Here is a 21022-nt window from a genome sequence, read left to right as displayed (position 1 = left end):
AGGGAACAGAGGCCCAAGGAGAGTGGGTCACAGACCCAGAGAGAGGGGAACGGAGACCAGAGCCGGGGGAACAGATCCAGAGGGAGGGGGGCAGAGACCCTGGGGGTGGGGGAAGAGACCTGGGAAGTGAAGGACAGAGACAGGGATGGGAAGTGGAAGAAAGAATTCGGAAAAGACAGAGACCCAGAGCCAGGGACAGAGAACCAGGAAGGGGATAATAAAGACCCAGGGAGGGGGACAAAGACCCACGGAGGTGGGGACTAGAAAGCCAGGGAGTGGGAAGGGACATAGATACGTGTTTGGTTTGCAGCCATAAATTCAGAGACTGAGCTGGAAGCCAGCGTGCTGCGGTCCGGCTGACGGGTTTTGGACTCGGTGGGACCTGAGTTAGGCTCCTCCCTCCACCACCTTCAAACTTTTCCCTTAAACGAGTCATTGCACCACTCCAGACCCTCGGGTTTTCTCATCTGTCAAGTGGGGACTGAGAAATTACAGTGGGGCCTGGACGAGACAATGAACCACGTGCGGGGGTGGGGGGGCCGCGGGGGCTGTACGTAATGGCGTCACTTCCGGTTGAGAAAGGAAGGGCCGGGTCAGTGATTCTGGAAACCGAGGCACAGCGAGGTCAGGAGGGCCGCCCTGAACATCCCCCGAACCCTACATCTCTCCATTGCCTCTGCCAGAATCCCGACTGCCTTCTCCTTCTGGATCCCTCTTCTCCTCTCTTCAGCCCTCTCCAGCGTGAGCTTTCTGAATGACAGGTCAGACCGCACGGTGCCCCCACTCAGAGCAGAGCCCCCACCACGCGTGGAATAAAACCCACATTCCGTCCCCTGCCTTACGGGGCCCGAGAGCAGTGGATCTCCCACCAGAGCTTGCCTGAGGCACCCCAGGAGGCTCCTTCAAACTCAGGTTCCCGGGCCTCACCCCCCAGAGGGGCTGATTCCATAAATCTAGGGTGGGCCCGAGAGCTTGTATTTCTAGCAAGTTCAGGGTGATAGTGAGGCTGCCGGTCTGGGCACCCCACTTTGAAAACCCGTTGCCCCTCCTACCTCTCTCCTCCCTGCCTTTGCCTGCTGTGTGAGGCCTTTAACTTTCTAATTCCCTCTGCTCCCAGATCTTAGGGCAGCGAGCTCCTTGTCATTTGGTTCTCAGCTCAAATGTCAGCACCTCCGACTGGACTTCCCTGGCCAGCGGTCAGTTGTACCCCCATCCCCCAGGCTTTGATCACAGCCCCGCCCTGTGACTTCTTCACAGCCCTTACTACAGGTGGAAATTATCATGTCTATTTATTCATTTTCTAACTTACTAGCCATCCTTGCCTCACCACCATCCTGAAAATAACAGAAATTTGTCTTATTTGGGTGGTGTGTCCCCTGGTCCCGGGCACATTGTAAGTGCTCAGGAAATAGTGAAGGAATGAACTACAGACTGTAAGCTTTATATCAATGTTCGAGTCCTTGAACTTGATAACGGCACTTAAAGTGGTTCCATAAAGGATAGCCTTCTTAGGAAATGTACGTGGCAATGTTAAGTGTTGAGGGTACATGATGTATACAACTTATTCTCAAGTGTTTAGAAAATAGATAGAAAGACATATACAGATGGATGGGATGACAGAGCAATTATAAGAAATGTGGCAAAATGTTAAAGTTGGTAAATCTCGAGAGGAGATAAAGGAGTATATCGGAGTTCAAATAGGTTTTTGTAACTGTCCTGTAAGCTTGAAATTATTTCAAAATAACAAGTCTTTTTTTTTAATTAGTCATTGAATAAATGAATGACAGAATAAGGGGGAAGGCAGTGACAGCAACAAAAGAAATATATTTTGGTGCTTGGAAGGAAAGAAACAGGGAACCATTTGTGGCACAGGCTGGAGACGGTCCAAGGGAACTTCCCCTTCCCCTGCTGACCCCCCACGCCCTCCCCACGCCCCTGCACCTGCTTATGAAGCCAGCCTCGGATGTGCACGGGGAGGTTGGGGTCCCTTCTCAGTGCATTGCCCCTCTTCCCAAAGGCGTGGACCTTGCTGACTGCCCGGGTGGGCTTCTGAGGACGGAAGGGGGATACAAGTGAGCAGGGCCCTGGCTGGACTCTTGAGAAACCAGGTCTTGAAACCAGAGTTGGATGTAGGTAAGGCAGGGTTGAGAAGCAAGGAAGAGGCTCCTGGCCACTGGGGAAGCAATTTGGGAGAGGATGCCCTTGGCCACCAAAACCAGAGATATAGTGGAGCCATTGGATCCCAACTGGAAATGGTGGCTGGGAGGTCCCCTTCATCAAGAGGAATGTCCCCATTCTGAGGCCCTGGGGATGGAGCTGCCTGGATCAAATGACACAGTTTCACAAGGCTCCCCAAGCCTCGGTGCTGGACAGTGATATTCCTTAGCGGCCGTGTCCAGGCTTGAGGGGGACTCCAGACCCCCCACCTCATGCTCAGAAGGGGCTGCTTATCCAGATTGCCACAAGGACACCCTTCTGGGAAATTGTGCCATAGACCAAATCTCTAGACTTTGAACTTGGAAACTGGAAACACATCAGGGGAACGGCAGGAGACCGAGGAAATGAGTGTTGTTGCTGAACCTCTGGCTGGGGTGACAATTTGGATGCCAGGCTCTCGGGCCTGCTGGGATTTTATGGCCAGGGAGGGATTCTTTCCTAACTGGGTAGATCCAAGGGCTACAAACAGGACAGGGAGTCCTCACCTTGGTCAAGAGTAGCCACCGATTCTGAGCTCCTGATGGGGGGGGGTCTCCTCCTTGCTGGGGAGTGGCTTTATCTTAGCAAGCAGGGCCAAGCAGGGTTGTTACTCTGGCTTAGAATTAGGAAACTATGAAGGGGTGGGGACAGAGGTGGGAGTGCCTCTGAATTCCTAGCCACAGCTGGTCAGCAATTTGGGACCATACCAGCCTGGCAGACCCTGCTGCTAAGTATCCTTTGTCCGCTGCAGTCAAGACTAGGAGTCTGGGATGGTGCAGAATCCCGGGCCAGGGAACAGGAGGAGGGGCATGCGGAGGAGATGATCCCAGAGCCCCACCCTCCTCCCCATCCCCGCCAGGAAGCTCTCGAACCTTGGTGCTCAGGTTGCTGAGCGAGGAGATGGTGGATGCACTGCTGGCGAGGCTGAGGCTGCTCCGAGGCCGGCCCTCCTCCATCGAGGGCTTGCCGAGAGAAAGAAAGGGACTGTGTCTCTGCAGCTGACCCGGCTGGGGACAGAGCCGGGAGTCAGGGGCCCGGAGGTCGGAGGAGGCTGAGGAGAAAGAGTCTGTTGTCTGGGGACCAGGGTGGGGGGGTGGGAGGCAGGGAGGGGAGGTCCTGGCTTGGGGAGCACATACCAAGAGCAAGGCCAAGAGAGGTGGGCGGCATTGGCAGCTGCTGGGGAGGGGGCAGCTGTTTGCAGCCAAGACAGAAAATAGGGGCTCCTTTCTTATTGCCCCCTTCCCTCCAGCCAGGAATTTGACCCTCTCTGGGTTTAGGAACTCCCACTGCCTTTCTAGCCACCCCAGGCTGCCTGTCTCCTGCCCTCCAGGTTCACCCCCAAACCATCTCTGCCAACACCCCAAGCCAAGCCCTGAGGCACAGCCCGGACAGCCCCTCCCAACCCAGCCAGGGAACTTACCCAGCTCTGGAGTTCTAACGACAGGGGGCAAGAGGGCAGTGTGGGTTCTGGGGTGCCCAAGAGGCTGGCTCTCTAGACACAGTCTCCCCACTCCTCTCTCTCTCTCTCTCTCTCTCTCTCTCTCTCTCTCTCTCTCTCTCTCTCTCTCTCTCCTCACCTGTTCACTCACCCTCTCTTTTTGTCTGTCTCTTAGAATCTCTCTCTCCCTCTCTTCCTCTTCCTCTCTCTCTTTCTTTTAAACTGTCTCTCTCTTCAGTCTCACCTACTCTCTCTCTCTCTCCCCAATCTCTGGCGCATCCAGTCTCTCCCTCACTCATTCTCTCCTCCCTGTATCACATTCCCTCCCAATCTTTTTGTTTCTCTCCCAATCTTTTTGTCTCCGATTCAGGGAGTCTCTTCAGTCACTCTCTTCCTGAAGTCTCTGTTTCGCTCTTTCTCTCCATGTGTGTCTTGCTGGGTCTCTCCCTCCTTCCCTCTTAGTCTCTTCCTCTTTCTTTTCTCTCTCTCAGTGACCCTCCACGTCTGCTGTTTCCACGCTCTCTGCAGATTCTCCTTCTCACTTTCTCTCTCCCTTCCTCTCCCAGTTTCTCTTTCCTCTCTGCTGGTCTCCCTTTCTCTCCCTCCCTCTGCCAGCCGCCCACGCCCGCTATCTTCCCTCCCAATCCCGGCTGTCCCCGCCCCTTCTGGCTTCCTCAGCCTGACCCCTGGCTCAGCTGTCCCCATGGCTGAGGGGAGGGGCTGTGGGCCCTGACTCCTGGGTCCCCTAAGGGCTGAGGGGGCTCTGAAATGTTTGGAGAGTAGGAGCTGGGGCCTGGACTCAGGGTCCCAGTGGGCCACCTGCAGTCAGGGGCCTGGGCCACTGGCGCCCTGAAAGGAGGGGCTTGCATCTTGCAGGGGGTAAGGAGCCTGGACTCCTAGAGCCTAGGAGGTATTGGACCCCTGGGTGCCCGAGAGAGTGCAGGTTAGGACTCAGGGTGTCTGGTTGTGAATAGAACCTCAGTCTGCAAGTGTGGCTTTGAGTGGATGGAGCTGGGGGCAGTTTGTCCAGGTGCCCCCCGGGGAGGAGGGGTTGGCCCGGACTCCTGGATTCTGCATCTAAGTGATCAAACCTGCATCTCAGATGCAGATGAGAATTCTGTCCTGGGTCGTGGGCGACACCCATCACCTTGGGTGTGACAGGTTTCGGACCAGGCAGGGGAACAGGCCTGGGGCACTGGAACTTATGGCAGAAGCCCCATCCCCCCACCCCCACCCCCACCCCCACCCCGAGGTTCAGCTGCTGCTATCGGGCCAGATGATTCCAGCTTTCAGGAGCAGAGCTTTGCCATAAATTTGAAGTGAGTGAAATCCTGAAGTGGAGCCTCCTGCGGGTCTATCTACTTTATTTGCAGAGCACCTACTATGTGCCAGCACTGCTGGGGCCACTGAGAAAAAAGTGGCGAGCAAGCCAAAATGCTTGTCTTCTTGCTGCTCCCACGGTTCTCATTTGGAATAAATCTGGATTCTACTTGTGACTTCATTCCCAAGCCTCAGTTTCCTCGTCTGTGCAATGGGAACGGGGATACCCGCTCACAGCCGGGAGGAAGCGGGCCGCCTATGGCGGTGGGAGACTGCAGACTGGTTAAACTGGGGTGGGATTGCGTCCGTCTGGAAAATCGGGAGCAGAGGTTGAGCTATAGAGCGCGCCGTTTACGCCTTTGATTGACAGCTCGCGTGGTTGGGGGCGTGGCCACGCTCGGAAATGCCGCGGTGACGTCACGAAGCTCGGGAGTCTCCGCAGGGTTCAGTTCTATTTTTGCCCTTTCCAACTCCCCGTCTTTACGTGTAGAAACCCCGCCTCCGCGCGTGACGTCAGCACGTCCGGCCGCGAAAACATATAAAGGCCTTGCGGCTGGGGCCATCAAAGGTTACCAGCCGAGTTGTTGATTTCATGCGCCATATCGTCCGACCCCGCGAGCCTCGTCGCCATTGCAGCTGCGGCAGCCGGAGATCCTTTGAACCCCGAGTCCGACGCCTCTGAGGGCGAAATGAAAGCGTCGGCTTCCCGAGCCGCCTGGACCTGCGATCGCTTCTGGCAGCCCGAGCCGGCGCTCCTGCCTCCTGGGTGATTCGCTGCCGGTGCGTGAGGGGTCGCAACGCCGGAGTCCCCAGGCAGCTGGGGACCCGGACTTAGGAAAAGAGGGAGGGTTGGGAGTCTGGGGTCCTGGACCTGAGTCGGCGGGGAGAACTTGGAGGTGAAGGAACCATCTGGGGGTCCGTGTTTGAGTCTCTGAGGAAGGAGGGCGGTGGTGGTTTGTCACCTTTTAAGAGAAGGCGAGGACTAGGGACTGGGGCTTTGTCCTCAGGGGAAGCAAGGGAAGGACCCTTTTCCTTGGCTCTGGGTCGGAAGGAAGAGGGGACGGAGTGGAGAAGGGGCTTGGACTCCTGGGTCTAAGGAACGAGAGAAACGGACAGCCAGACTCGTGGGGATGACGTGAGGAGAGAGAAGGGACCTAAGGGACATGGGAGTGGCCAGAATCACAAAGGAATTTATGGCAGGAATTCTTATGTTGCTAGTTGTTGTTACTGTTTCCGTGGCTGTGACTCACCCTCATGCCCTAATTCCATCCCCTAAATGGCTCCTAAACTTTATTCTGTTTTCTTTTCCCCCTCTTTTTTCCAGCCCAAAGGGATGGCTCCAAACCAAACAGCACGTCAGGCCATCCCCTGGAGGGATACTCACCCCTTCTTCTTCCTGTCCCCGTTGATGGGCCTCCTCAGCCGGGCCTGGAGTTGCCTGAGGGGCCCTGGGTCCCCAGAGCCCTGGCTGGTGGAAGCAGCAACAGGAGCTGACCAGGTGGAATCTGGCCTGGAGGGAAAAGCTAAGGCTTCTCTGGCCACCCACCTTGCCCCCTGGGACAGGCACCCTCAGGAGAAGACCGAAGATAGTGGTGCAGCTGAGGAGGCTGGAAAAGCAGACTGGAAGACCTGTCCTGGCCCACAAGCCACCAGTTCTCTTCTTGAAGCCTGGGGTTTTTCTGATGATGTTGAGGAAGAGTATAGCAAGGAAGAAGCAACCGATGTTGCCAGAAAGCAGAGAAGTACACTTGCCGAAGGTGGGCCTGCTCCCCCATCCCCCACGTTTCTGATGGGAACCCTGCAGTATCCTCCTGGGGAGGAGGACTCTGAGGAAGAGGAGGAAGTAGCTGAAGAAAAAGAAATAAGCAAGGCCTTTCTCTGTTCTCCATCACTAGACCCTACACCCTGGGAGTATTGTCTAGGGGTGGTGAAAAAGGAGGATGAGGATGGAAAAGCTATGAAGAAAGAAACTGCTGGGACCTCTACATCCCTCTTATCTTCGGCCTCCAAGCCCAGTGCTTGGGTATGTTGTCTACAGGAGGTAAAGAAGGAAGAAAAAGTTGAAAAGGATCAAGGCACTGAGGCAGGAAGAACAGAGAATAAAGAAGCTACAGAAACTTCCATTTCCTGTTCCTCTTCAAAGTCTAACTCCAGGGCCAGGGAGTATTGTTCAAGACAGGAATCTAAGGAGGAGAAGGATGAAAAGGTAAATGAAGCAGCTGAGAAAGAAGCTGCCAAGCCAGAGATGCACTCCTCTATGCCCATGCAGCGGTCCCTGCTAAGGGTGTGGGAGTATCAACCCAGTAGGAACACAGAGGAAGAAGATGGGAAGGATGAGTACAGTGCTTCAGGGGCAGCTAAGGCAGAGGGAACAGCTGAGGCTTCCTCTTGCAGCCCACCTACAAGTGTCTTCCTGAGGGCCTGGGTGTATCACCCAGAGGAGGACACAGAGGAGGAAGAAGAGGATGAAGACAGTGCTTCAAGGGCAGCTAAGGAAGAGGGAGCAGCTGAGGCTTCCTCTGACATCCCACCCACGAGTACCTTCCTAAAGGCCTGGGTGTATCACCCAGGAGAGGACACAGAGGAGGAAGAAGAGGATGAAGACAGTGCTTCAAGGGCAGCTGAGGAAGAGGGAGCAGCTGAGGCTTCCTCTGACATCCCACCCACGAGTACCTTCCTAAAGGCCTGGGTGTATCACCCAGGAGAGGACACAAAGGAGGAAGAAGATGAAGGAGAAGATGAAGATGAAGGAGAGGATGAGGACAGTGTTTCAGTATCAGATGAGGAAGAAGTAGTAGCTGAGGAAGAGGGAGCAGCTGAAGCTTCCTCTGATATCCCACCCATGAGTGCCTTCCTGAAGGCCTGGGTATATCACCCAGGAGAGGACACAGAGGAGGAAGATGAGGACAGTGATTCAGAAACAGCTGAGGAAGAGGGAGCAGCCAAGACTTCCCCTTCCAACCCATCCACAAGTGCCTTACTGAAGGCCTGGGTGTACCACCCAGGAGAAGACACAGAGGAGGAAGATGAGGGCAGTGATTCAGGAGCAGCTGAGGAAGAGGGAGCAGCTCAGGCTTCTTCCATCCCACCCAAGGGTGTCTTCCTGAGGTCCTGGGTGTATCACCCAGGAGAGGACACAGAGGAGGAGAATGAAGATAAAGGCGATGATTCAGAAGCAGCTGAGGGAAGAGAACAATCTGACTCAGAGCCGTGTCCCTCCTTTCAAGCCCAGACTACCTTCTTAAAGACCTGGATATGTCAACCTGGAGAGGACACTGAAGGAGAAGGAGCTGCTGAGGAATGGGGAGAGACTGAGCCCCACCCCTTCCAAGTGGCCATCTATTTGCCTGGAGAAAAGCCACCACCTCCCTGGGCTCCTCCTAGGCTGCCCCTCCGACTACAAAGGCGGCTCAAGTCCTCAGAACCCCCCATCCGAGATCCAGACCCTGAGAGTCCTCTAAAGGCCAGAAAGGTGGGTGCTAGGGGCCCAGGTTCTTGAGTCTTAGTTAAGAGGGGGCAGGGAGCTGAAACTCCTGGGTCTGGGGGGAAGAGAGGCTGTTGGCTGGGACTCCTGGGCCCCAAGTGTGTTGCATGCGGTTGCATGTGAACTCTGTCGGGAGGACTGTGTGAGCCCTAATGCAATCCTTTGCAAGAGGCTGGGCCCCTGAGGTACCTGTGGGAGGAGGCAGCAGCTGTGGCTCATGACAGCCCCAGGAAACCACCCCTGTCTTCCGTTGATTCAGATGGGAAATCCCATGGCAGGCGCGTTGCTAGCCTGATAGCAAGCTTCATTCCATAACTGGTTTTCTTCTTTCTCTGTCTCTCTGTTGTGGCTGTGTGCATTTTGTGTCTGTCCTGGTCTCCCCCACTAGGTACACTTCTCTGAGAAGGTCTCTGTCCACATCCTGGCTGTCTGGGCTGGGCCAGCCCGGGCCACCCGCCGGGGCCCCTGGGAGCAGCTCGCCCGGGATCGCAGCCGCTTCGCCCGCCGCATCGCCCAGGCCCAGGAGGAGCTGGGCCCCTGCCTCACACCTGCCGCCCGGGCCAGGGCCTGGGCACGCCTCTGCAGCCCACCCACCTCCCTGTCACCCCTGTCTGTCCCTACCCAGACCAAACTGTCCACCTCCACCCCTTCAGCCGTCCCAGTCCAGACCTTGAGCCCAGATGTGGTGATGCCCTCTCCCTCCCTTCCCTGGGCACCTCCCTGCCTGGGCCTAGGTGGAAGGCGTGGCTAAGACCAAGTAGTTTGCGTGTTAATAACTAATTTTTTTTACGTGTTGGTTTATTTATGGAATAAAGCCTTTTGGTTTTTAACGAACAATGGCTCAGAGTGGGTCAATTTCTGCTACTCCAGCGTCCCTGAGGTATTTTGAAGCAAGAGCATCAGTAAAGGATAAACTATATTTCCTAGCATCCCTCCAAATTGCCTCTTCTAGTGCTGAGGTGCTACAACTGAGAGCTGGTGAGTTTTGACTTTTGAATTAAGGGCTGGTGGGTTTTGTAGTTTATTTTTTATTTTTGGCTTCTGCCTAAATTTTATTAAACCTGGTATGAAAGTCACCTCTCCTCCATAGCAAATGAGAGTTTTACCCTTTTTATTCAAGGCCCATCTCCTGGGTTCTACGGTGAGCCCCAGGAGGGCAGATGCTGCTGCATTGTCTCAACTGAGACCTGGGCACTAGCACCCAGGTGGTGTCTAATTTCAAGTGTTGGTTATTATTAAGGCAGTGAAAAGCAGACCTGCAAGGGCTCTTTCCCTTAATCAGCCAATACAGAAGCTGGTGAGGTGAGGGGATGGCATTTTAATGGGCTACTCACAGGCCAGCTTCCCATCAAAGCTAGACAAGCAGATGGCGAAGGCTTGGAGAGGACAAAGGGGGAAGCGGAAGTCCATGGTGAACGTGTCTGGAGCTACACGGCCGAACTGGAGCACCAGGTAGCTCGCTGTAGGAGGAGTCAGGAACTAAGTCTTCCCCATCTCATCCTCCTCTCCCTGTAGCGGGCGCGCGAGCTTCGAGAACTACGACTCCCAAGGGGCTGCGCGGCGCCCTTTCCTAAGCCTGGAAGCTCGCCAAGCGCCGTAGAAACTACAATTCCCAGAAGAGTTGGCAGCAGCGCGGCCTTGGCTCTGCTTAGAAAACGCGCAAACGCTGATGGGAGTCGTAGTTCTCGCCCGCTCCTGCCCTCTTGCCCGGGTAAAGCCGGTTCCAAGCTCACGGTCATTCGGGTGCACGATCTGGAAGTTCTTGACCGAGGCTCGCGTGACTCGACCGTGAAAATTGAGCACATAGGCACCACTCTCGTCGCTCCACGACGGGGCTTTGTTCTGTAGAAGGATCAACCCGTGGCTGGCTCCCCGATGGAGGCGACTCAGTAACGACTCTTGTTCCTAGGCGATAAAGTAGGGAACAGTGGTTGTTAACCTACCACCAGCCGGCTTTTTAACTTGGGCCACAGAATTTTGAGTCTTTAATCTCTCTTCCAGTAGAGGAGTCTGACAAGTACTCCCAGCTGCATATATATCCTCCTGCAACCCACCGGTGCCCTCCTTTCTTCTCCATTAATCCAGAGATTCCTGACCTTGGAGGACTCACATTTTGTGGCTGGACGCTAATTCTCCGGTTCTGGGCATCGATTCCCGGGATGATAATGGTCATTTTCCGGGGACCCCGAAATCCCAAGACATTGGTCTCCTGGGGGGTGTTATGCTCAGGTTGGCCTGGCTCCTCCACCCTCCCTGCCACCCTGTCCCTTTCTTTCATCCCCCGAACACTCACATAACACACAGCCCCCAGCTCCTCCCTGATCCGGGCAATCTCCGGGATAAAATTCTTCCTGTCAGGATTCACCCCGTTGTCGAAGATGGTGAACTTGGTGCCCAAGACATTGGATCTACTCCACCAGGGAAGTGGCAGGTTAAAATGATAGCTGTTACTGTTTGGCTGTTCATTAAGTGCTTTACCATATTATGTCATCTACTCTAGCCTTTACCACAGAGCCATGTTCCACCTTCCATGTATCCACCATCCCAGCCCTCTCCTTCCTGGTTTTTCAGCCTCCTACCTAAGCCCTTTAGGGACTCTCTTCTAGGATGCAGGAACTCACACATCCCAGTCTCTTAGGAAGGACTTAGGAATCCTAACCCCTTGCTTTTTAAGAAGTCAAGTGTCTTAAAATGTCAGTTCCTCCTCTAAAGCCTTTGACTTTTCTAGTCCCAACCACCTTGACGATAAAAAACCTGAAGAACTACAAAACTCATCAAGCTCTAAGAGAAAAGGTCCCAGAGCAAGTGGAACTTGTGCTTCGTGGCCTGCTGGGAAACCTAGCCCACTTGTCCCTTTTCTTCCCCTGGGGCCCTTGTATCTCACAGACTTCAGGACTCTTCCCACCTGACTTTGCCCACAAAGTTGTCCCCATCCCGAGACAGGTCTGTGGGGTCCAGGGAGATGAGGTAATTAGAAGTTTTGCTCCTTTTTCTCTTACGCCCGGCGAGGAGGAAGTGCTGTGGATGGGAGGAACAGCCCATCAGAATCGATTTCTGGCACCGGGCTAGGGTGGGGGTCCACAGACGGACGTGGAGGAGAAGGTAATGGAGCAGAAAGCACCCCCAAGGCTTGCTGGGAGATGTGCTTCTCACTGAAGGATGTCATCAGCTGGGTCCCAAAGGGGAGCTTCGCATCTTAGTATTATTCCCTCCTTCCTCCAACCAATGGGTCCAGGGTCAGGACTCAGGCCCAGGCAGAGACTGGCTTTGGAGAATGGGGGAAACCTACAATTGGAGCATTGGGAAAGGGTTGGTAGGTGTTTCATCCGGGAAAATGGACCTGGGGCAGAGTAGCAGGAAAAGCCTGTTTCTGGGAGAGAGGGGAGCCACACTGGGAGGGGAAAATGAATGAGTCATAGGAAAAAGAAAATCAGTGGGGAACTCGGGAAATGGTGAAGAGTGGCTAAGGGTGTGTGTGGCCTGGCTTTGGAAGAGTCGTTGCTGATACGGAGGACTGGGCTGGATGTTGGGGAGGTTTGCATTTAAGTATAGATACAAGTCTTCGAACCTGGCCGGGGCTGATAACGGATTCCGCGACGGGACTCTGTGGGGGCGGGGCTTATCCTGGGATTGGGCCGGATCTCGGGGAGGGGCCAGACTCGGACCAACCAAGACTGGGAGGTGTTTTGGATCCGAAGAGGGCGTGTCTTGCCCCGGAGGAAAGCTGGCCCGATTATTGGAGAGGCCGAGGCTTGGTTACGGAATACAGAGTGAGCCTTAAGGGGCTCTGAAAGGAGAGGAGCCTAGTTCTGTGGGGACCTTGGCGTTGGAGTTGACAAGGCCGAGGTTCAGGGACAGACAAGGCCCGGATTTGTAAAATCGAGAAGGGCCGGGACTTGTGCCTGGGAGGTGGAGCCTCCTCGCGAGGCGGCGGGGCCCGCTCCGGGACCCTGGCCGCACCTTCCGGCCGTCGGCAGCCTCCAGGTAGAGATAGTAGAAGGGGAACATGCCCTTGTCCACGCCGCGCTTGTCGCGGCTGATGCGGCACTGCACGGTGCGTCCCTGCAGCGCCGGCCGCAGCACGTACGCCTCCATGTCCTCGCCCAGCCGGGGGCCCGGGGCGCGGGGTGGCGAGCGGGACGCGTCCCCCACATCGCCGCCGCCGTTGCCCTGCGGGGCCTCGGACTCCTCCTCGTGGGCCGCCGCTGGGGAGTTGGTGGTTGCGGACTCCGATTCCTCTTTCTTCTCCTCCAGGTCTTCGCCCTGGCTCCGGCGGGCCAAATGCCAGGTTGGGGGTAAGCCGGGTCCCGACCCGCCCACCCACCCCCGCCGCCCTCGCTTTGCCAATTACGGAATGGCCGCGGGGTTCAAGGTTATGCCCTGCTGGTCAGACATCTCGGCCGCGTCCCCCAGCACTGGTGCGCCCACCCGGCCGAGTCCTCGTCACCTCGGATTGGCCAGTTCAGTCGCTACCAGCTGCAGCCGCGCCCACCACATCTACTGATGGGAGAATCTCCGACCGATTTAGCTAGAACTGGGGTTGACTGGGCCTAGATCCCATATAATGCGGCCCAGATCTACTCCCAGCGAACGCCTATCACACTTCCACCAGCACCAAAACGAGTGCCACTTGGTCCTTTCCTAGCGCTTGGTCCCGCCTCCGAAGCTGCCTTTCCCAGGGCAGAATTCCATTGGCCACGCCCACCCGCATTAAATCCTCTAGACCTGTTAGATTACTGGCTCGCTCTCAGGGTCTCTGTCCAAACCCGACGGGCTTCTTGGGGTTCCCCCCACCCGGAAAAGGCGCCTCTGAAGGGGCCGCAGAATCTGAGCCCCATCCCCCCGGATGTCCCAGGCAGTACCCCCCACCCCCAACTCCCGTCCTCCATCCTGCCGGCTCCTCCCCTCCCACCTCCTTGGAAGACGAGTCTCCGCGTTCCCGGTCACTATCCACGCCAGGGCCTGGTTCCAGACTGGCCGCCCGATGTTGGTCTCTGCCATCCTGGGATTCGCTGTCGTCCTCCGCTTTGGCCCCTGGGGTGGCTGGAAGAAGCCAGGGACTGAGCTCAGGAGGACAGGTTCCAGGGGCTTGGGACAAGGTCACCAGTGCTAGGTGGGGGAGGCCTGACCTCCTGGGGTGGGGAGTGGGGTCTCCCTTTTCCTTGTCTCAGAGAGAGCACTGAAGAGACTGGAGAGCTAAGATGGGGGGCGAGAGGAGTTTGGGTGCTAAGAATCCTGCCCTTGAAATAGTTGGCCGTGTCATGAGAACAAAATGTCCCTGCAAGGGGATAATATTTTTTTTGGCATCAAAAGGAATGAAATTCTAACCCACACTACAACAGGGATGAATCTTTTAAAGATTCTAAGTGAAGTCCTATACTGTGTGATTGCATTTATATGAAATGAGCACTACAGGCAAATCTATAAAGATGGAGCATAGATCAGTGGTTGCTCAAAACTGGGGGGAGGGGGTGGCCGTTAAAGGGGACATCGTTTCTTTTGAGGATGATAAAAATATTCTAAAGTTGATAGTGGTGATGGTTGCAGGTTTCCTGCGGATATACTAGAAACCACTGCACACTTAATAGGGGTGAATTGTACCTCAATAAAGCTGTTACCCAAAAAAAGGGTGCGGATGTACACAGTGGATGGGAATTTGAGTCATGGCCCAGGGGGGACAAGAATTTACTCCTCAAAGGCTACAATTACCAGGGCGTTGGCGGGCTGGCCAGCCCCTGCGGCGGGTCCCCGGAGGCTCTCTGTAAGGAGATAGAGAGACGGGAACGTCCTCCACAGAGACTTCCTCCAACTCGGGATCTGAACATTCTGGAAGCCAAGACAAAGAGGGGACAAGAGGACGGGGTTCCTGAGCACTGGGGAGACAGGAGCTGGCCACTAGGATTCCCGGCGCTGGAGGAGGACGAGTTGACGGTACAGATTCCTGGTATGAGGGGGCAGGGGGCTGGGACTCGGACACCGGGGTCCAGGGGAACGAGGTGGCAAAGGCCCGATCCCTAAGGGAGGAGGGGGTGGGGACCTGGACCCCTAAGCCCTTGGGAGAGTAAGGTTTAAGACTCCAGACTCCTGGGTTCCAGTGGGAGTGGGGTGCTGGGGGTCTCGGGGGGACTCGGGGCTACCTGCTTCTTTTGGCGACGCCAGGGGGCTGCGCTCGCCGCTGCCGTCGCTACCGCAGCTCACCGTGCCAAGGGCGCTGTGGGCACCAGGGCGCAGGTGTGCCTGCGGCACGTTCTCCTGGAGGAAAGGGTTCCCGGGGCCTGGGAGAAGGTGCGGTAAGGCCCACGTAAGCGCCCTACGAATTTCCAGCGCCCGCCCTGGGCTCCCAGACCTTGCCCTTAATTCACTCGCCGCTCAAGTCCCCAGGCCGACTCAGTCCCCCAACTCCAGCCTGAGGCTCGAGCACGGACAGCCCCGGCGGCTAAATTGCTCGGGGCTGGGCAGGTGTCTAATCCCCGGAGTCGCTCCAGGACCCCGCCTCTAAATGATCCAGGCCCCGCCCCTGCCCCGCCCAGGACTGGCCGCCCGCTCTCCTAGGCTCCGCCTCCGAGCTCCACCAAGCACAATCCCCTCGGGCCCCGCCCCCGCGCTCCCGCCAGCGCACCCTGGTAGGTCCTGTCTAGGGCTCTCGTGGACCCCGCCCAAGAGCCTGCTAGGCCCCGCCCTGAGGCTCCTCCAGGCTCCGCCCCTCGGAGGTCCTCGCCCGGGCGGGACCCCGGGAGGCTCTGCCCACCGCTGTCACTTGCGAGGCGCTCCTCCCGCCGCCGCGGTCGCCGGGGCCGCAGGGACGCATCAGGATTGGCCTGAACCATGAGGGGCTCTTGGCGCTTACGTCGCTGCTTCTTTTCAAATAGTCGCCGCTGCGGGGGCGGGAAAGGGAGTTGTGGGGGCCAGGAGCCGGACGGGAAGACGGGGGTGAGGTGGGGCCTGGGTCAAGGGGAGGCCTGCATCGGTGGGAGGGTCCGTGAGCCCCCTTCCTCCCCTGAGTCCCAGGGATCCAGGCCCCAGCCCCCAGTCCCCTTCTTCCTCAGGACCTAGGAGTTCTGTCCGCAGAACCCTTGTTTCTTAGAAATTTTGGAGTCTTATCACCAGGAATTGCTTCCTTTGGATCCCCAATTCCCCCAATTTTCTCATTTCCCAATTGGAGAGCCAAAGACCCAGAAAGAGCCAAGGGGGCGCCTGAATCCCAAAGCAAATCCTGGCCTTCACACTCCTTTGGAGGAGGAGGTGGGGATGGGAAAGACGTTAAGAGTCTAGATGTCTGGATCGTTGGGGCACAGTACCTGCTGTTCCAGCTTCTGCAGCCTGGTAGCAGCAAGCTCATCCACAAGGGCCCTGAGGGAGAGGAAAGCTCGTAGTGACAGCAAATGGGGCAGCCCCTCCCTCTCCCTACCCAACTTGTGGTTCTGAGCAAATGTGAGGTCACAGAGGAATGGAACCTGAGCCAGGCCTGTCCCACCAGGACTGAAGCTCTTTCTTCCCTCACTCACCCATCTAGAATCCCAGGCGCCCAGGACCTCCTCCCTCAGACCCATAAGCCTGCACCCTGCTCCCCCCTTGAGGGTCCAAGAGTCCAGTCCCCCAGGCCCTTCCTGCAAGACTGATGGCAGTGAACCTGTAAATATGGTCACGAGGTCAGGGCTGAGTGGGTGGGGGCATAATCAAGGTTTCCGCGTTGCCCCTTTCCCCCAACCCGTGCCCATGTAGTTTCTCCGCTCACTCTTTCTTCCATGTGTCAGTCTTCTGAGACATTCTGGAGAAGCAAGAATAAGAAGTTAGGATCCAGACCCAACATCCCAGAGGTCTCTGCCCTCCTACACCCACCTGATTGTAAACCTTAAATCTTCTCCTGGACCCAGGCAGCCCGAACCCCAGCATCCACCCCTGCCAGCGATCCAGAAACCTGTTTCCAACTTGGCTGTTGGGCCCAGGATTCCACTTCCCTCTGCCCGGAGTACCTAACTCTCTGCAGCCCACAGTCTGAAACTCTTCTAGAGCTAGGCATGGGAACTCTGGCTTCTGGGCCCCAAACACTCCACTCCCAGTCACCCCAGATTCCCAGAACCCACCTACCTGGGATCCTGGAGACTTTCACTCGTCTCCGTGTATTAGGACAGGCTGTTACATTCAGTGCTTTGTCTCTCTGGTCAATCTCTAAAAATACCTGACCCTCTCTTTTGGAGCTGGGGACCTAATCTCCGGGTTTCCGCAAAGAAAGAAGGCTCAGAGGGAGGGGGGATTTCCACTGGGACCTGCCCTAGCCCCCTCCTTTCTGACCCCCCACGCCCCACTTCCAACAGAGCAATGGACCCCGGCCACCCAGGCAGCCAGGCAACCCTACTCCTGGGGTTCTGAGTTCGAACGCCACGTGAGTGTTCCTTAAAGGGGCCAGAGAGAGGCCCCATTGCAGTCCCGCTCTACAACTGGGGAAACTTAAACGGCGGGCTGTGGAATTACCACTAAGGTCTACATTGCAGCCGCTTCTTGGGGCGAAAATGAATGGGAAAACTATAACTCCCATGAGGCGATGGGGCCACGAGGCCCGCGGACGTAACTCATTCTCCCCTGGCCTGCTGGGAGTTGTAGTTCACTTTGAGAGTGTCCGCTCTTCCTTTTTGCCTAAAAGGCCGGAAAAGGTGGCGTCAGCAAGTAGGAAGCCCGGCGAGGTTTTCGAGAAAAGGCCAGCGACTTCGATGAGGGGTGTGGCCTCTGGAAACGGGCGGGAGGGCCGGGCGCTGCGCGGGCCAATCAGAGAGGAGGGGCGGGGTCTGTGTGGGAAAGTGGGCGTGACCTAGAGGGGAAATCGCCGGGAACGCAGCGGAGGTCTCGGCTCCGGGAAACGCCCTCTGCGGTGAAGGAGAGGTGAGGTCCCGGGAGCCGGGCCCCTGGGTCCTGGCGATGAGGGGCTTGGGAGCTGGGGGTGAGAACACTGGAAAACTGGGTCCTGAAAGAGGACGGGCAGGGCGCCGTACTTGTGGTTTCTGGGAGGAGCGGAGGCTGGGGGCGCGAACATTTGGGTCTGGGGGAGGGGGTACGGGTCTCGGACTACCGGGCCTGAGGGAGGAGGTCCCCGGGATCCCGGACCTCTGGGAATGAAGGAGGAGGACGCCGAGGTCCTAGAGTTCCGGGTCCGAGGGGACGTGACGCCTCGAGCCTTGACTCTGGAGTGGGTTCGGCGGATCTGGGGGGGGACTCGGATCCGTGGTCTGGGTGGTCGGGGGGCGAGGCTAGGGACAGACATCCGCTCCTCGGCCCCCACAGACCGCGCGCCATGCCTTCCGTTGGGCCCCACGCAGCCCTCCTCCTCCTCCTGCCAGCGCTGCTGCTGCTGCGTGATGGACTGGCCGTGCCCCTGGAGCGGGGGGCGCCCAAGAAGGAGGAGAGCCCCGCGACCGAGAGCCCCGTGAGTGGCCCCGCCCTGCTCGCCAAACAGGTGTTTGCAGTGGTCCTACAATCCCCACGGACCCCCGTCGCCCTTGGGTGGCTACTTCAGGGCTTCCCTGGCCGACTGTGGTGAAAAACCGGGGAGGGGACAGGTTTCTAAGCCCCGACTGTTGGGAGTTGGACCTGCGAGGGGTCGGAATGCGTCCCAAATGTTAAGTGAAAAGTCACCATCAGCCACCTCAAGTGCCCCCAGGAAGGAGTCGAAAAAGGAACTACAGTTCCCAGGAGCACCAGGGGCAGGCGGCGTTCTCTAGGGGAAGGTGTTCTGCGCCCCACAGGGCTCATGGGAGTTGTAGTTTACCTTACGAAGGGTCACGTGAATCGCTCCCTTATTAATTCCAGCACGTGTTTATTGAACTCTGTGAAACCTTTCCTCTCTGGGAATTTGGAACTTTAAGGCTCCTCCAGGCCAAGGCCCTGAACTGTGGCCTGGTTCTTCCCACAGCTCCCTTTTGGGATGGGGAGGTCACTGCTGCTGGGGACAGACCGTTTTGTTCTCCTGGAGGGCAGGCGTCGGCCCTCCCAGCAAGTTAAGCCTCTGCTCTCTGACATCCCTGCCGACACCAAAGAGCACTTTTGGGTCCCCGTTCACTTCATTCGTTCCACATGTTTCTTGAGCAGCCACTATGAGCCGGGCACAGGGCCAGTCACTGGGGCACAGCTGTGTGCAAACCTCTTGCCCTCTCAGAACTGCCCAGCTCCAAAAGATAAGATGAAGGGCAGGCCTCCATGAGCTGGGACACGGGGTGGGGTGTGGAGTAGGGGCGGGGGTATGATGAGGAGTCAAGAAGTGGGGAAAGGAGCTTTCGGGGCAGAGTGACCAGCATGGGTAAAGGGGTGGGAGACAGAAGAGTGAGTAGAGGAACTCCAGGCAGAGTAGGGGAGAAGGTGGGAGGGGAGGGTAGAGAGGGGATGGGGCAGATCGTATGGGGCCTTGTGGGCCACTGTAGGAAATGTACTCTTTATTCTGAGGCCAATAGAAGGCAACAAAAGATTATAAGCATCCATAGCAACTACAACAAAAATAATGACATTGACAGCTCCTACTGTCCACCAGGCCCTGTGCTAAATATTTCAGTATATTAACTTATATTCACAACCTCTGTGAGGATGAATAATGCCCCCTGCCCGCCCCCAAGATGTCCACACTCTCATCCCTAGAACTTGTGAGTGTTACTTTATGTGGGAAAGGGGCGTTTGCAGAGGTGGTTAAGTCTCTCGGAGTAGGGAAGTTATCCTGGGTGGTATACGTGGGCCTGATGCCATCACCCAGGCTTTACAAGGGAGAAAGAGTGATCGAAGAGTCATGAGAGAGAGAGAGAGAGAAGGAGTGAGGACAGAAGCAAAGGTTGGAGTGATGTCAGGAAGCTACATGAGCCAAGGCATGCAGGTGGCCTCTAGATGCTGAGAAAGGCCAGGAAACAAACACTCCCCAAGAGCCTCCAGAAGGAATGTTGCCCTGCCAACCCATTTTGAACTTCTAAACCCCGGAACTCAGCTGTGTGTGGCTCTGAGCCAGAAGGTTGTGGTGATTTGTTCCAGCAGCCACAGGGCGCTGAGCCCCCCACATGGACTCCAGAGTCCTTGCGCTTGGTCTCCCGTGGCCTGCCGTGGCATTGCGGGTGAGCCGAGGCAAATGACAACGGTAGTAACTGTCAGGCCACTGGCTTCTGTCCAGCATCGACTGTTCTTCAACCTGTGTGACTACAGCACTAGGAGATGGAGTATTTTTTATATCCTTACCATCATTTTATACTATTTATCTCATTTTCTTTACACCATGGCTCCAAGAGGAAGGGAATTTATGGCCTATTTTAGAGATAGGAAGACTGAGAGTCATGGAGGGCAAAATGCTGCCCGGCTCCTCCCTGGCAGGGAGAGGACTGGAAGTCCCCTGGGAGTCTTGTGTTGTTCATTTGCCACATCTCCAGTTCAGTGCCTCGCACATGTTGGGTCTCAGTAAATGCTTGTTGAATCAATGAGTGAATGAATGAATGAGTAAGTGAAAGCTTAACTGCTTCCTGACAACTACCAATTGTGATATCTTTTAGCACCCACCCTGTGCGAGGTATTGGGCCGGGTGTTACTGAGTGGTTTTCATTTCATCTCCTCTGTAGACCTGGGAAGGCGGGTGGGTGAAGCAAGTGCAAGGATTAAGTGGTTCTCCTGGGGTTACCCAACAGAGTGGGGGATTGAGCCTCCCGTGGAGGGCAGGCTTCCTAAGCCACATGGAGGGTCCCTGGGTTCTTTACGTGCCATTCAGAGGCTTGGGTCGAGGGCCAGCCTGCAGAAGGAGACGGGAAAGGGGCAGGGACTGGGGTCGCTATGGCTGTCCTTGTCGCCTCAGGACACTGGGCTTTACTACCATCGCTACCTCCAAGAAGTCATCAACGTGCTGGAGACCGATGGGCACTTCCGTGAGAAGCTACAGGCTGCCAATGCCGAGGACATCAAGGTGCGTCTGGGAGCCTACAGCCACGGGGAGGGCTGCAGAGAGGCTGGGAAGGGCCGGCTTCCCCAGAGGGGCCATGTGGGCCCAACCCAGCCTGTTGTCTAAATCACAAAAGAGACTCAGAAACAAGAAGTCACTTCTCAGGGATCACACAGCCAGGAAGGGATTTGGGGGGCACAGCGTGTGGTGGTAGTCATAGAACAGAGTCATGACGCAGGCTGCATCATTTACCAGCTGTGTGACCTGGGGCTGGGGCAGACATTTTCACCTTCTCATGCCTCAGTTTCCCCATCTGTAAATAGGGGGTAACAATCATACCTGCCTAGTAGGATTCAGGCCTGTGTTATCCAAGTTAACACAAATAAAGGACTTAGCACAGGAGTGAGTCTCAAGGGACTATAGCAATGATCAAGGTAGCAGACGGCATTGGGGATGCCCCAGGGAGGGACCTGGTCCAGCCAGCAAGGCAAGTGAGAAAAGGCTTCAAGGGAAAGAGTTCCCCACGTGAGGTTTTGCATTTCGAGTGGGAGTATCCATGGCATAGGAGTTAAAATGGAGAGGGTGCATTTTAGACAGCCGGAATTGCATGTTCAGATGACACACTCTGGTGCCTTCCGCTGTTGTCTGGTGGCTCCTTCTAAATAAAATGAAGACAGGAGTTGAGACCGGAGAG

At 56.3% G+C, this 21022-nt stretch overlaps 4 protein-coding genes across 18 annotated transcripts in view; 2 read left to right on the top strand and 2 right to left on the bottom strand.

The window, feature by feature from the left end:
• Positions 1-4249, bottom strand: part of PLEKHA4 (pleckstrin homology domain containing A4) — a 31754-nt gene extending 27505 nt beyond the window's left edge. For 3 of the 4 annotated variants that reach the window (XM_077131230.1, XM_077131232.1, XM_077131233.1), the window contains exons 1-3: positions 3617-4249; positions 3069-3247; positions 1942-2049 (exon numbers count right to left, since the gene is read on the bottom strand). In XM_077131230.1, coding sequence (XP_076987345.1) covers positions 1942-2049; positions 3069-3152 — 192 coding nt within the window. In that variant the 5' untranslated portion in view covers positions 3153-3247; positions 3617-4249. Of the gene's footprint in view, positions 1-295; positions 1204-1941; positions 2050-3068; positions 3248-3616 lie in introns of those variants that run through there. The other variant, XM_077131231.1, reaches the window with a different exon arrangement.
• Positions 4250-5484: 1235 nt separating this feature from the next.
• Positions 5485-13169, top strand: PPP1R15A (protein phosphatase 1 regulatory subunit 15A). 2 transcript variants are annotated; one of them, XM_077131217.1, is made up of 4 exons: positions 5485-5734; positions 6279-8426; positions 8827-12422; positions 12693-13169. In XM_077131217.1, the coding sequence occupies exons 2-3, from the start codon at positions 6288-6290 to the stop codon at positions 9187-9189; spliced, it is 2502 nt and encodes an 833-aa protein (XP_076987332.1). In that variant the 5' UTR covers positions 5485-5734; positions 6279-6287; the 3' UTR covers positions 9190-12422; positions 12693-13169. The 2 variants fall into 2 exon arrangements, with proteins under 2 accessions (XP_076987332.1, XP_076987331.1); XM_077131216.1 differs by lacking the exon at positions 5485-5734 and having other exon boundaries at positions 5757-8426.
• TULP2 (TUB like protein 2) lies at positions 9737-17177 on the bottom strand. 4 transcript variants are annotated; one of them, XM_077131226.1, is made up of 13 exons: positions 16527-17173; positions 16174-16206; positions 15737-15788; positions 15187-15313; positions 14576-14713; positions 14148-14264; positions 13351-13481; positions 12399-12701; positions 11344-11456; positions 10732-10846; positions 10549-10647; positions 10172-10343; positions 9737-9898 (listed from the first exon to the last, which is right to left on the bottom strand). In XM_077131226.1, exons 2-13 carry the CDS (start codon positions 16203-16205, stop codon positions 9765-9767), a joined length of 1533 nt encoding a protein of 510 aa, XP_076987341.1. In that variant the 5' UTR covers position 16206; positions 16527-17173; the 3' UTR covers positions 9737-9764. The 4 variants fall into 4 exon arrangements, with proteins under 4 accessions (XP_076987341.1, XP_076987344.1, XP_076987342.1 ...); XM_077131229.1 differs by having other exon boundaries at positions 16069-16206; positions 16527-17172; XM_077131227.1 differs by lacking the exon at positions 10549-10647 and having other exon boundaries at positions 16527-17177.
• Positions 14358-21022, top strand: part of NUCB1 (nucleobindin 1) — a 21928-nt gene continuing 15263 nt past the window's right edge. Inside the window, exons 1-4 of one of the 8 annotated variants that reach the window (XM_077131220.1) lie at positions 15940-16087; positions 16754-16821; positions 17715-17886; positions 20245-20352. In XM_077131220.1, coding sequence (XP_076987335.1) covers positions 17725-17886; positions 20245-20352 — 270 coding nt within the window. In that variant the 5' untranslated portion in view covers positions 15940-16087; positions 16754-16821; positions 17715-17724. The other 7 variants (XM_077131224.1, XM_077131219.1, XM_077131218.1 and 4 more) reach the window with 7 other exon arrangements.

The sequence above is a fragment of the Tamandua tetradactyla genome, chromosome 16, assembly GCF_023851605.1.
Source record: "Tamandua tetradactyla isolate mTamTet1 chromosome 16, mTamTet1.pri, whole genome shotgun sequence".
NCBI classification, from domain to species: domain Eukaryota; kingdom Metazoa; phylum Chordata; class Mammalia; order Pilosa; family Myrmecophagidae; genus Tamandua; species Tamandua tetradactyla.
The sequence above is the reverse complement of the archived record's forward strand: the minus strand, read 5'-3'. Positions and strand labels throughout refer to the sequence as shown.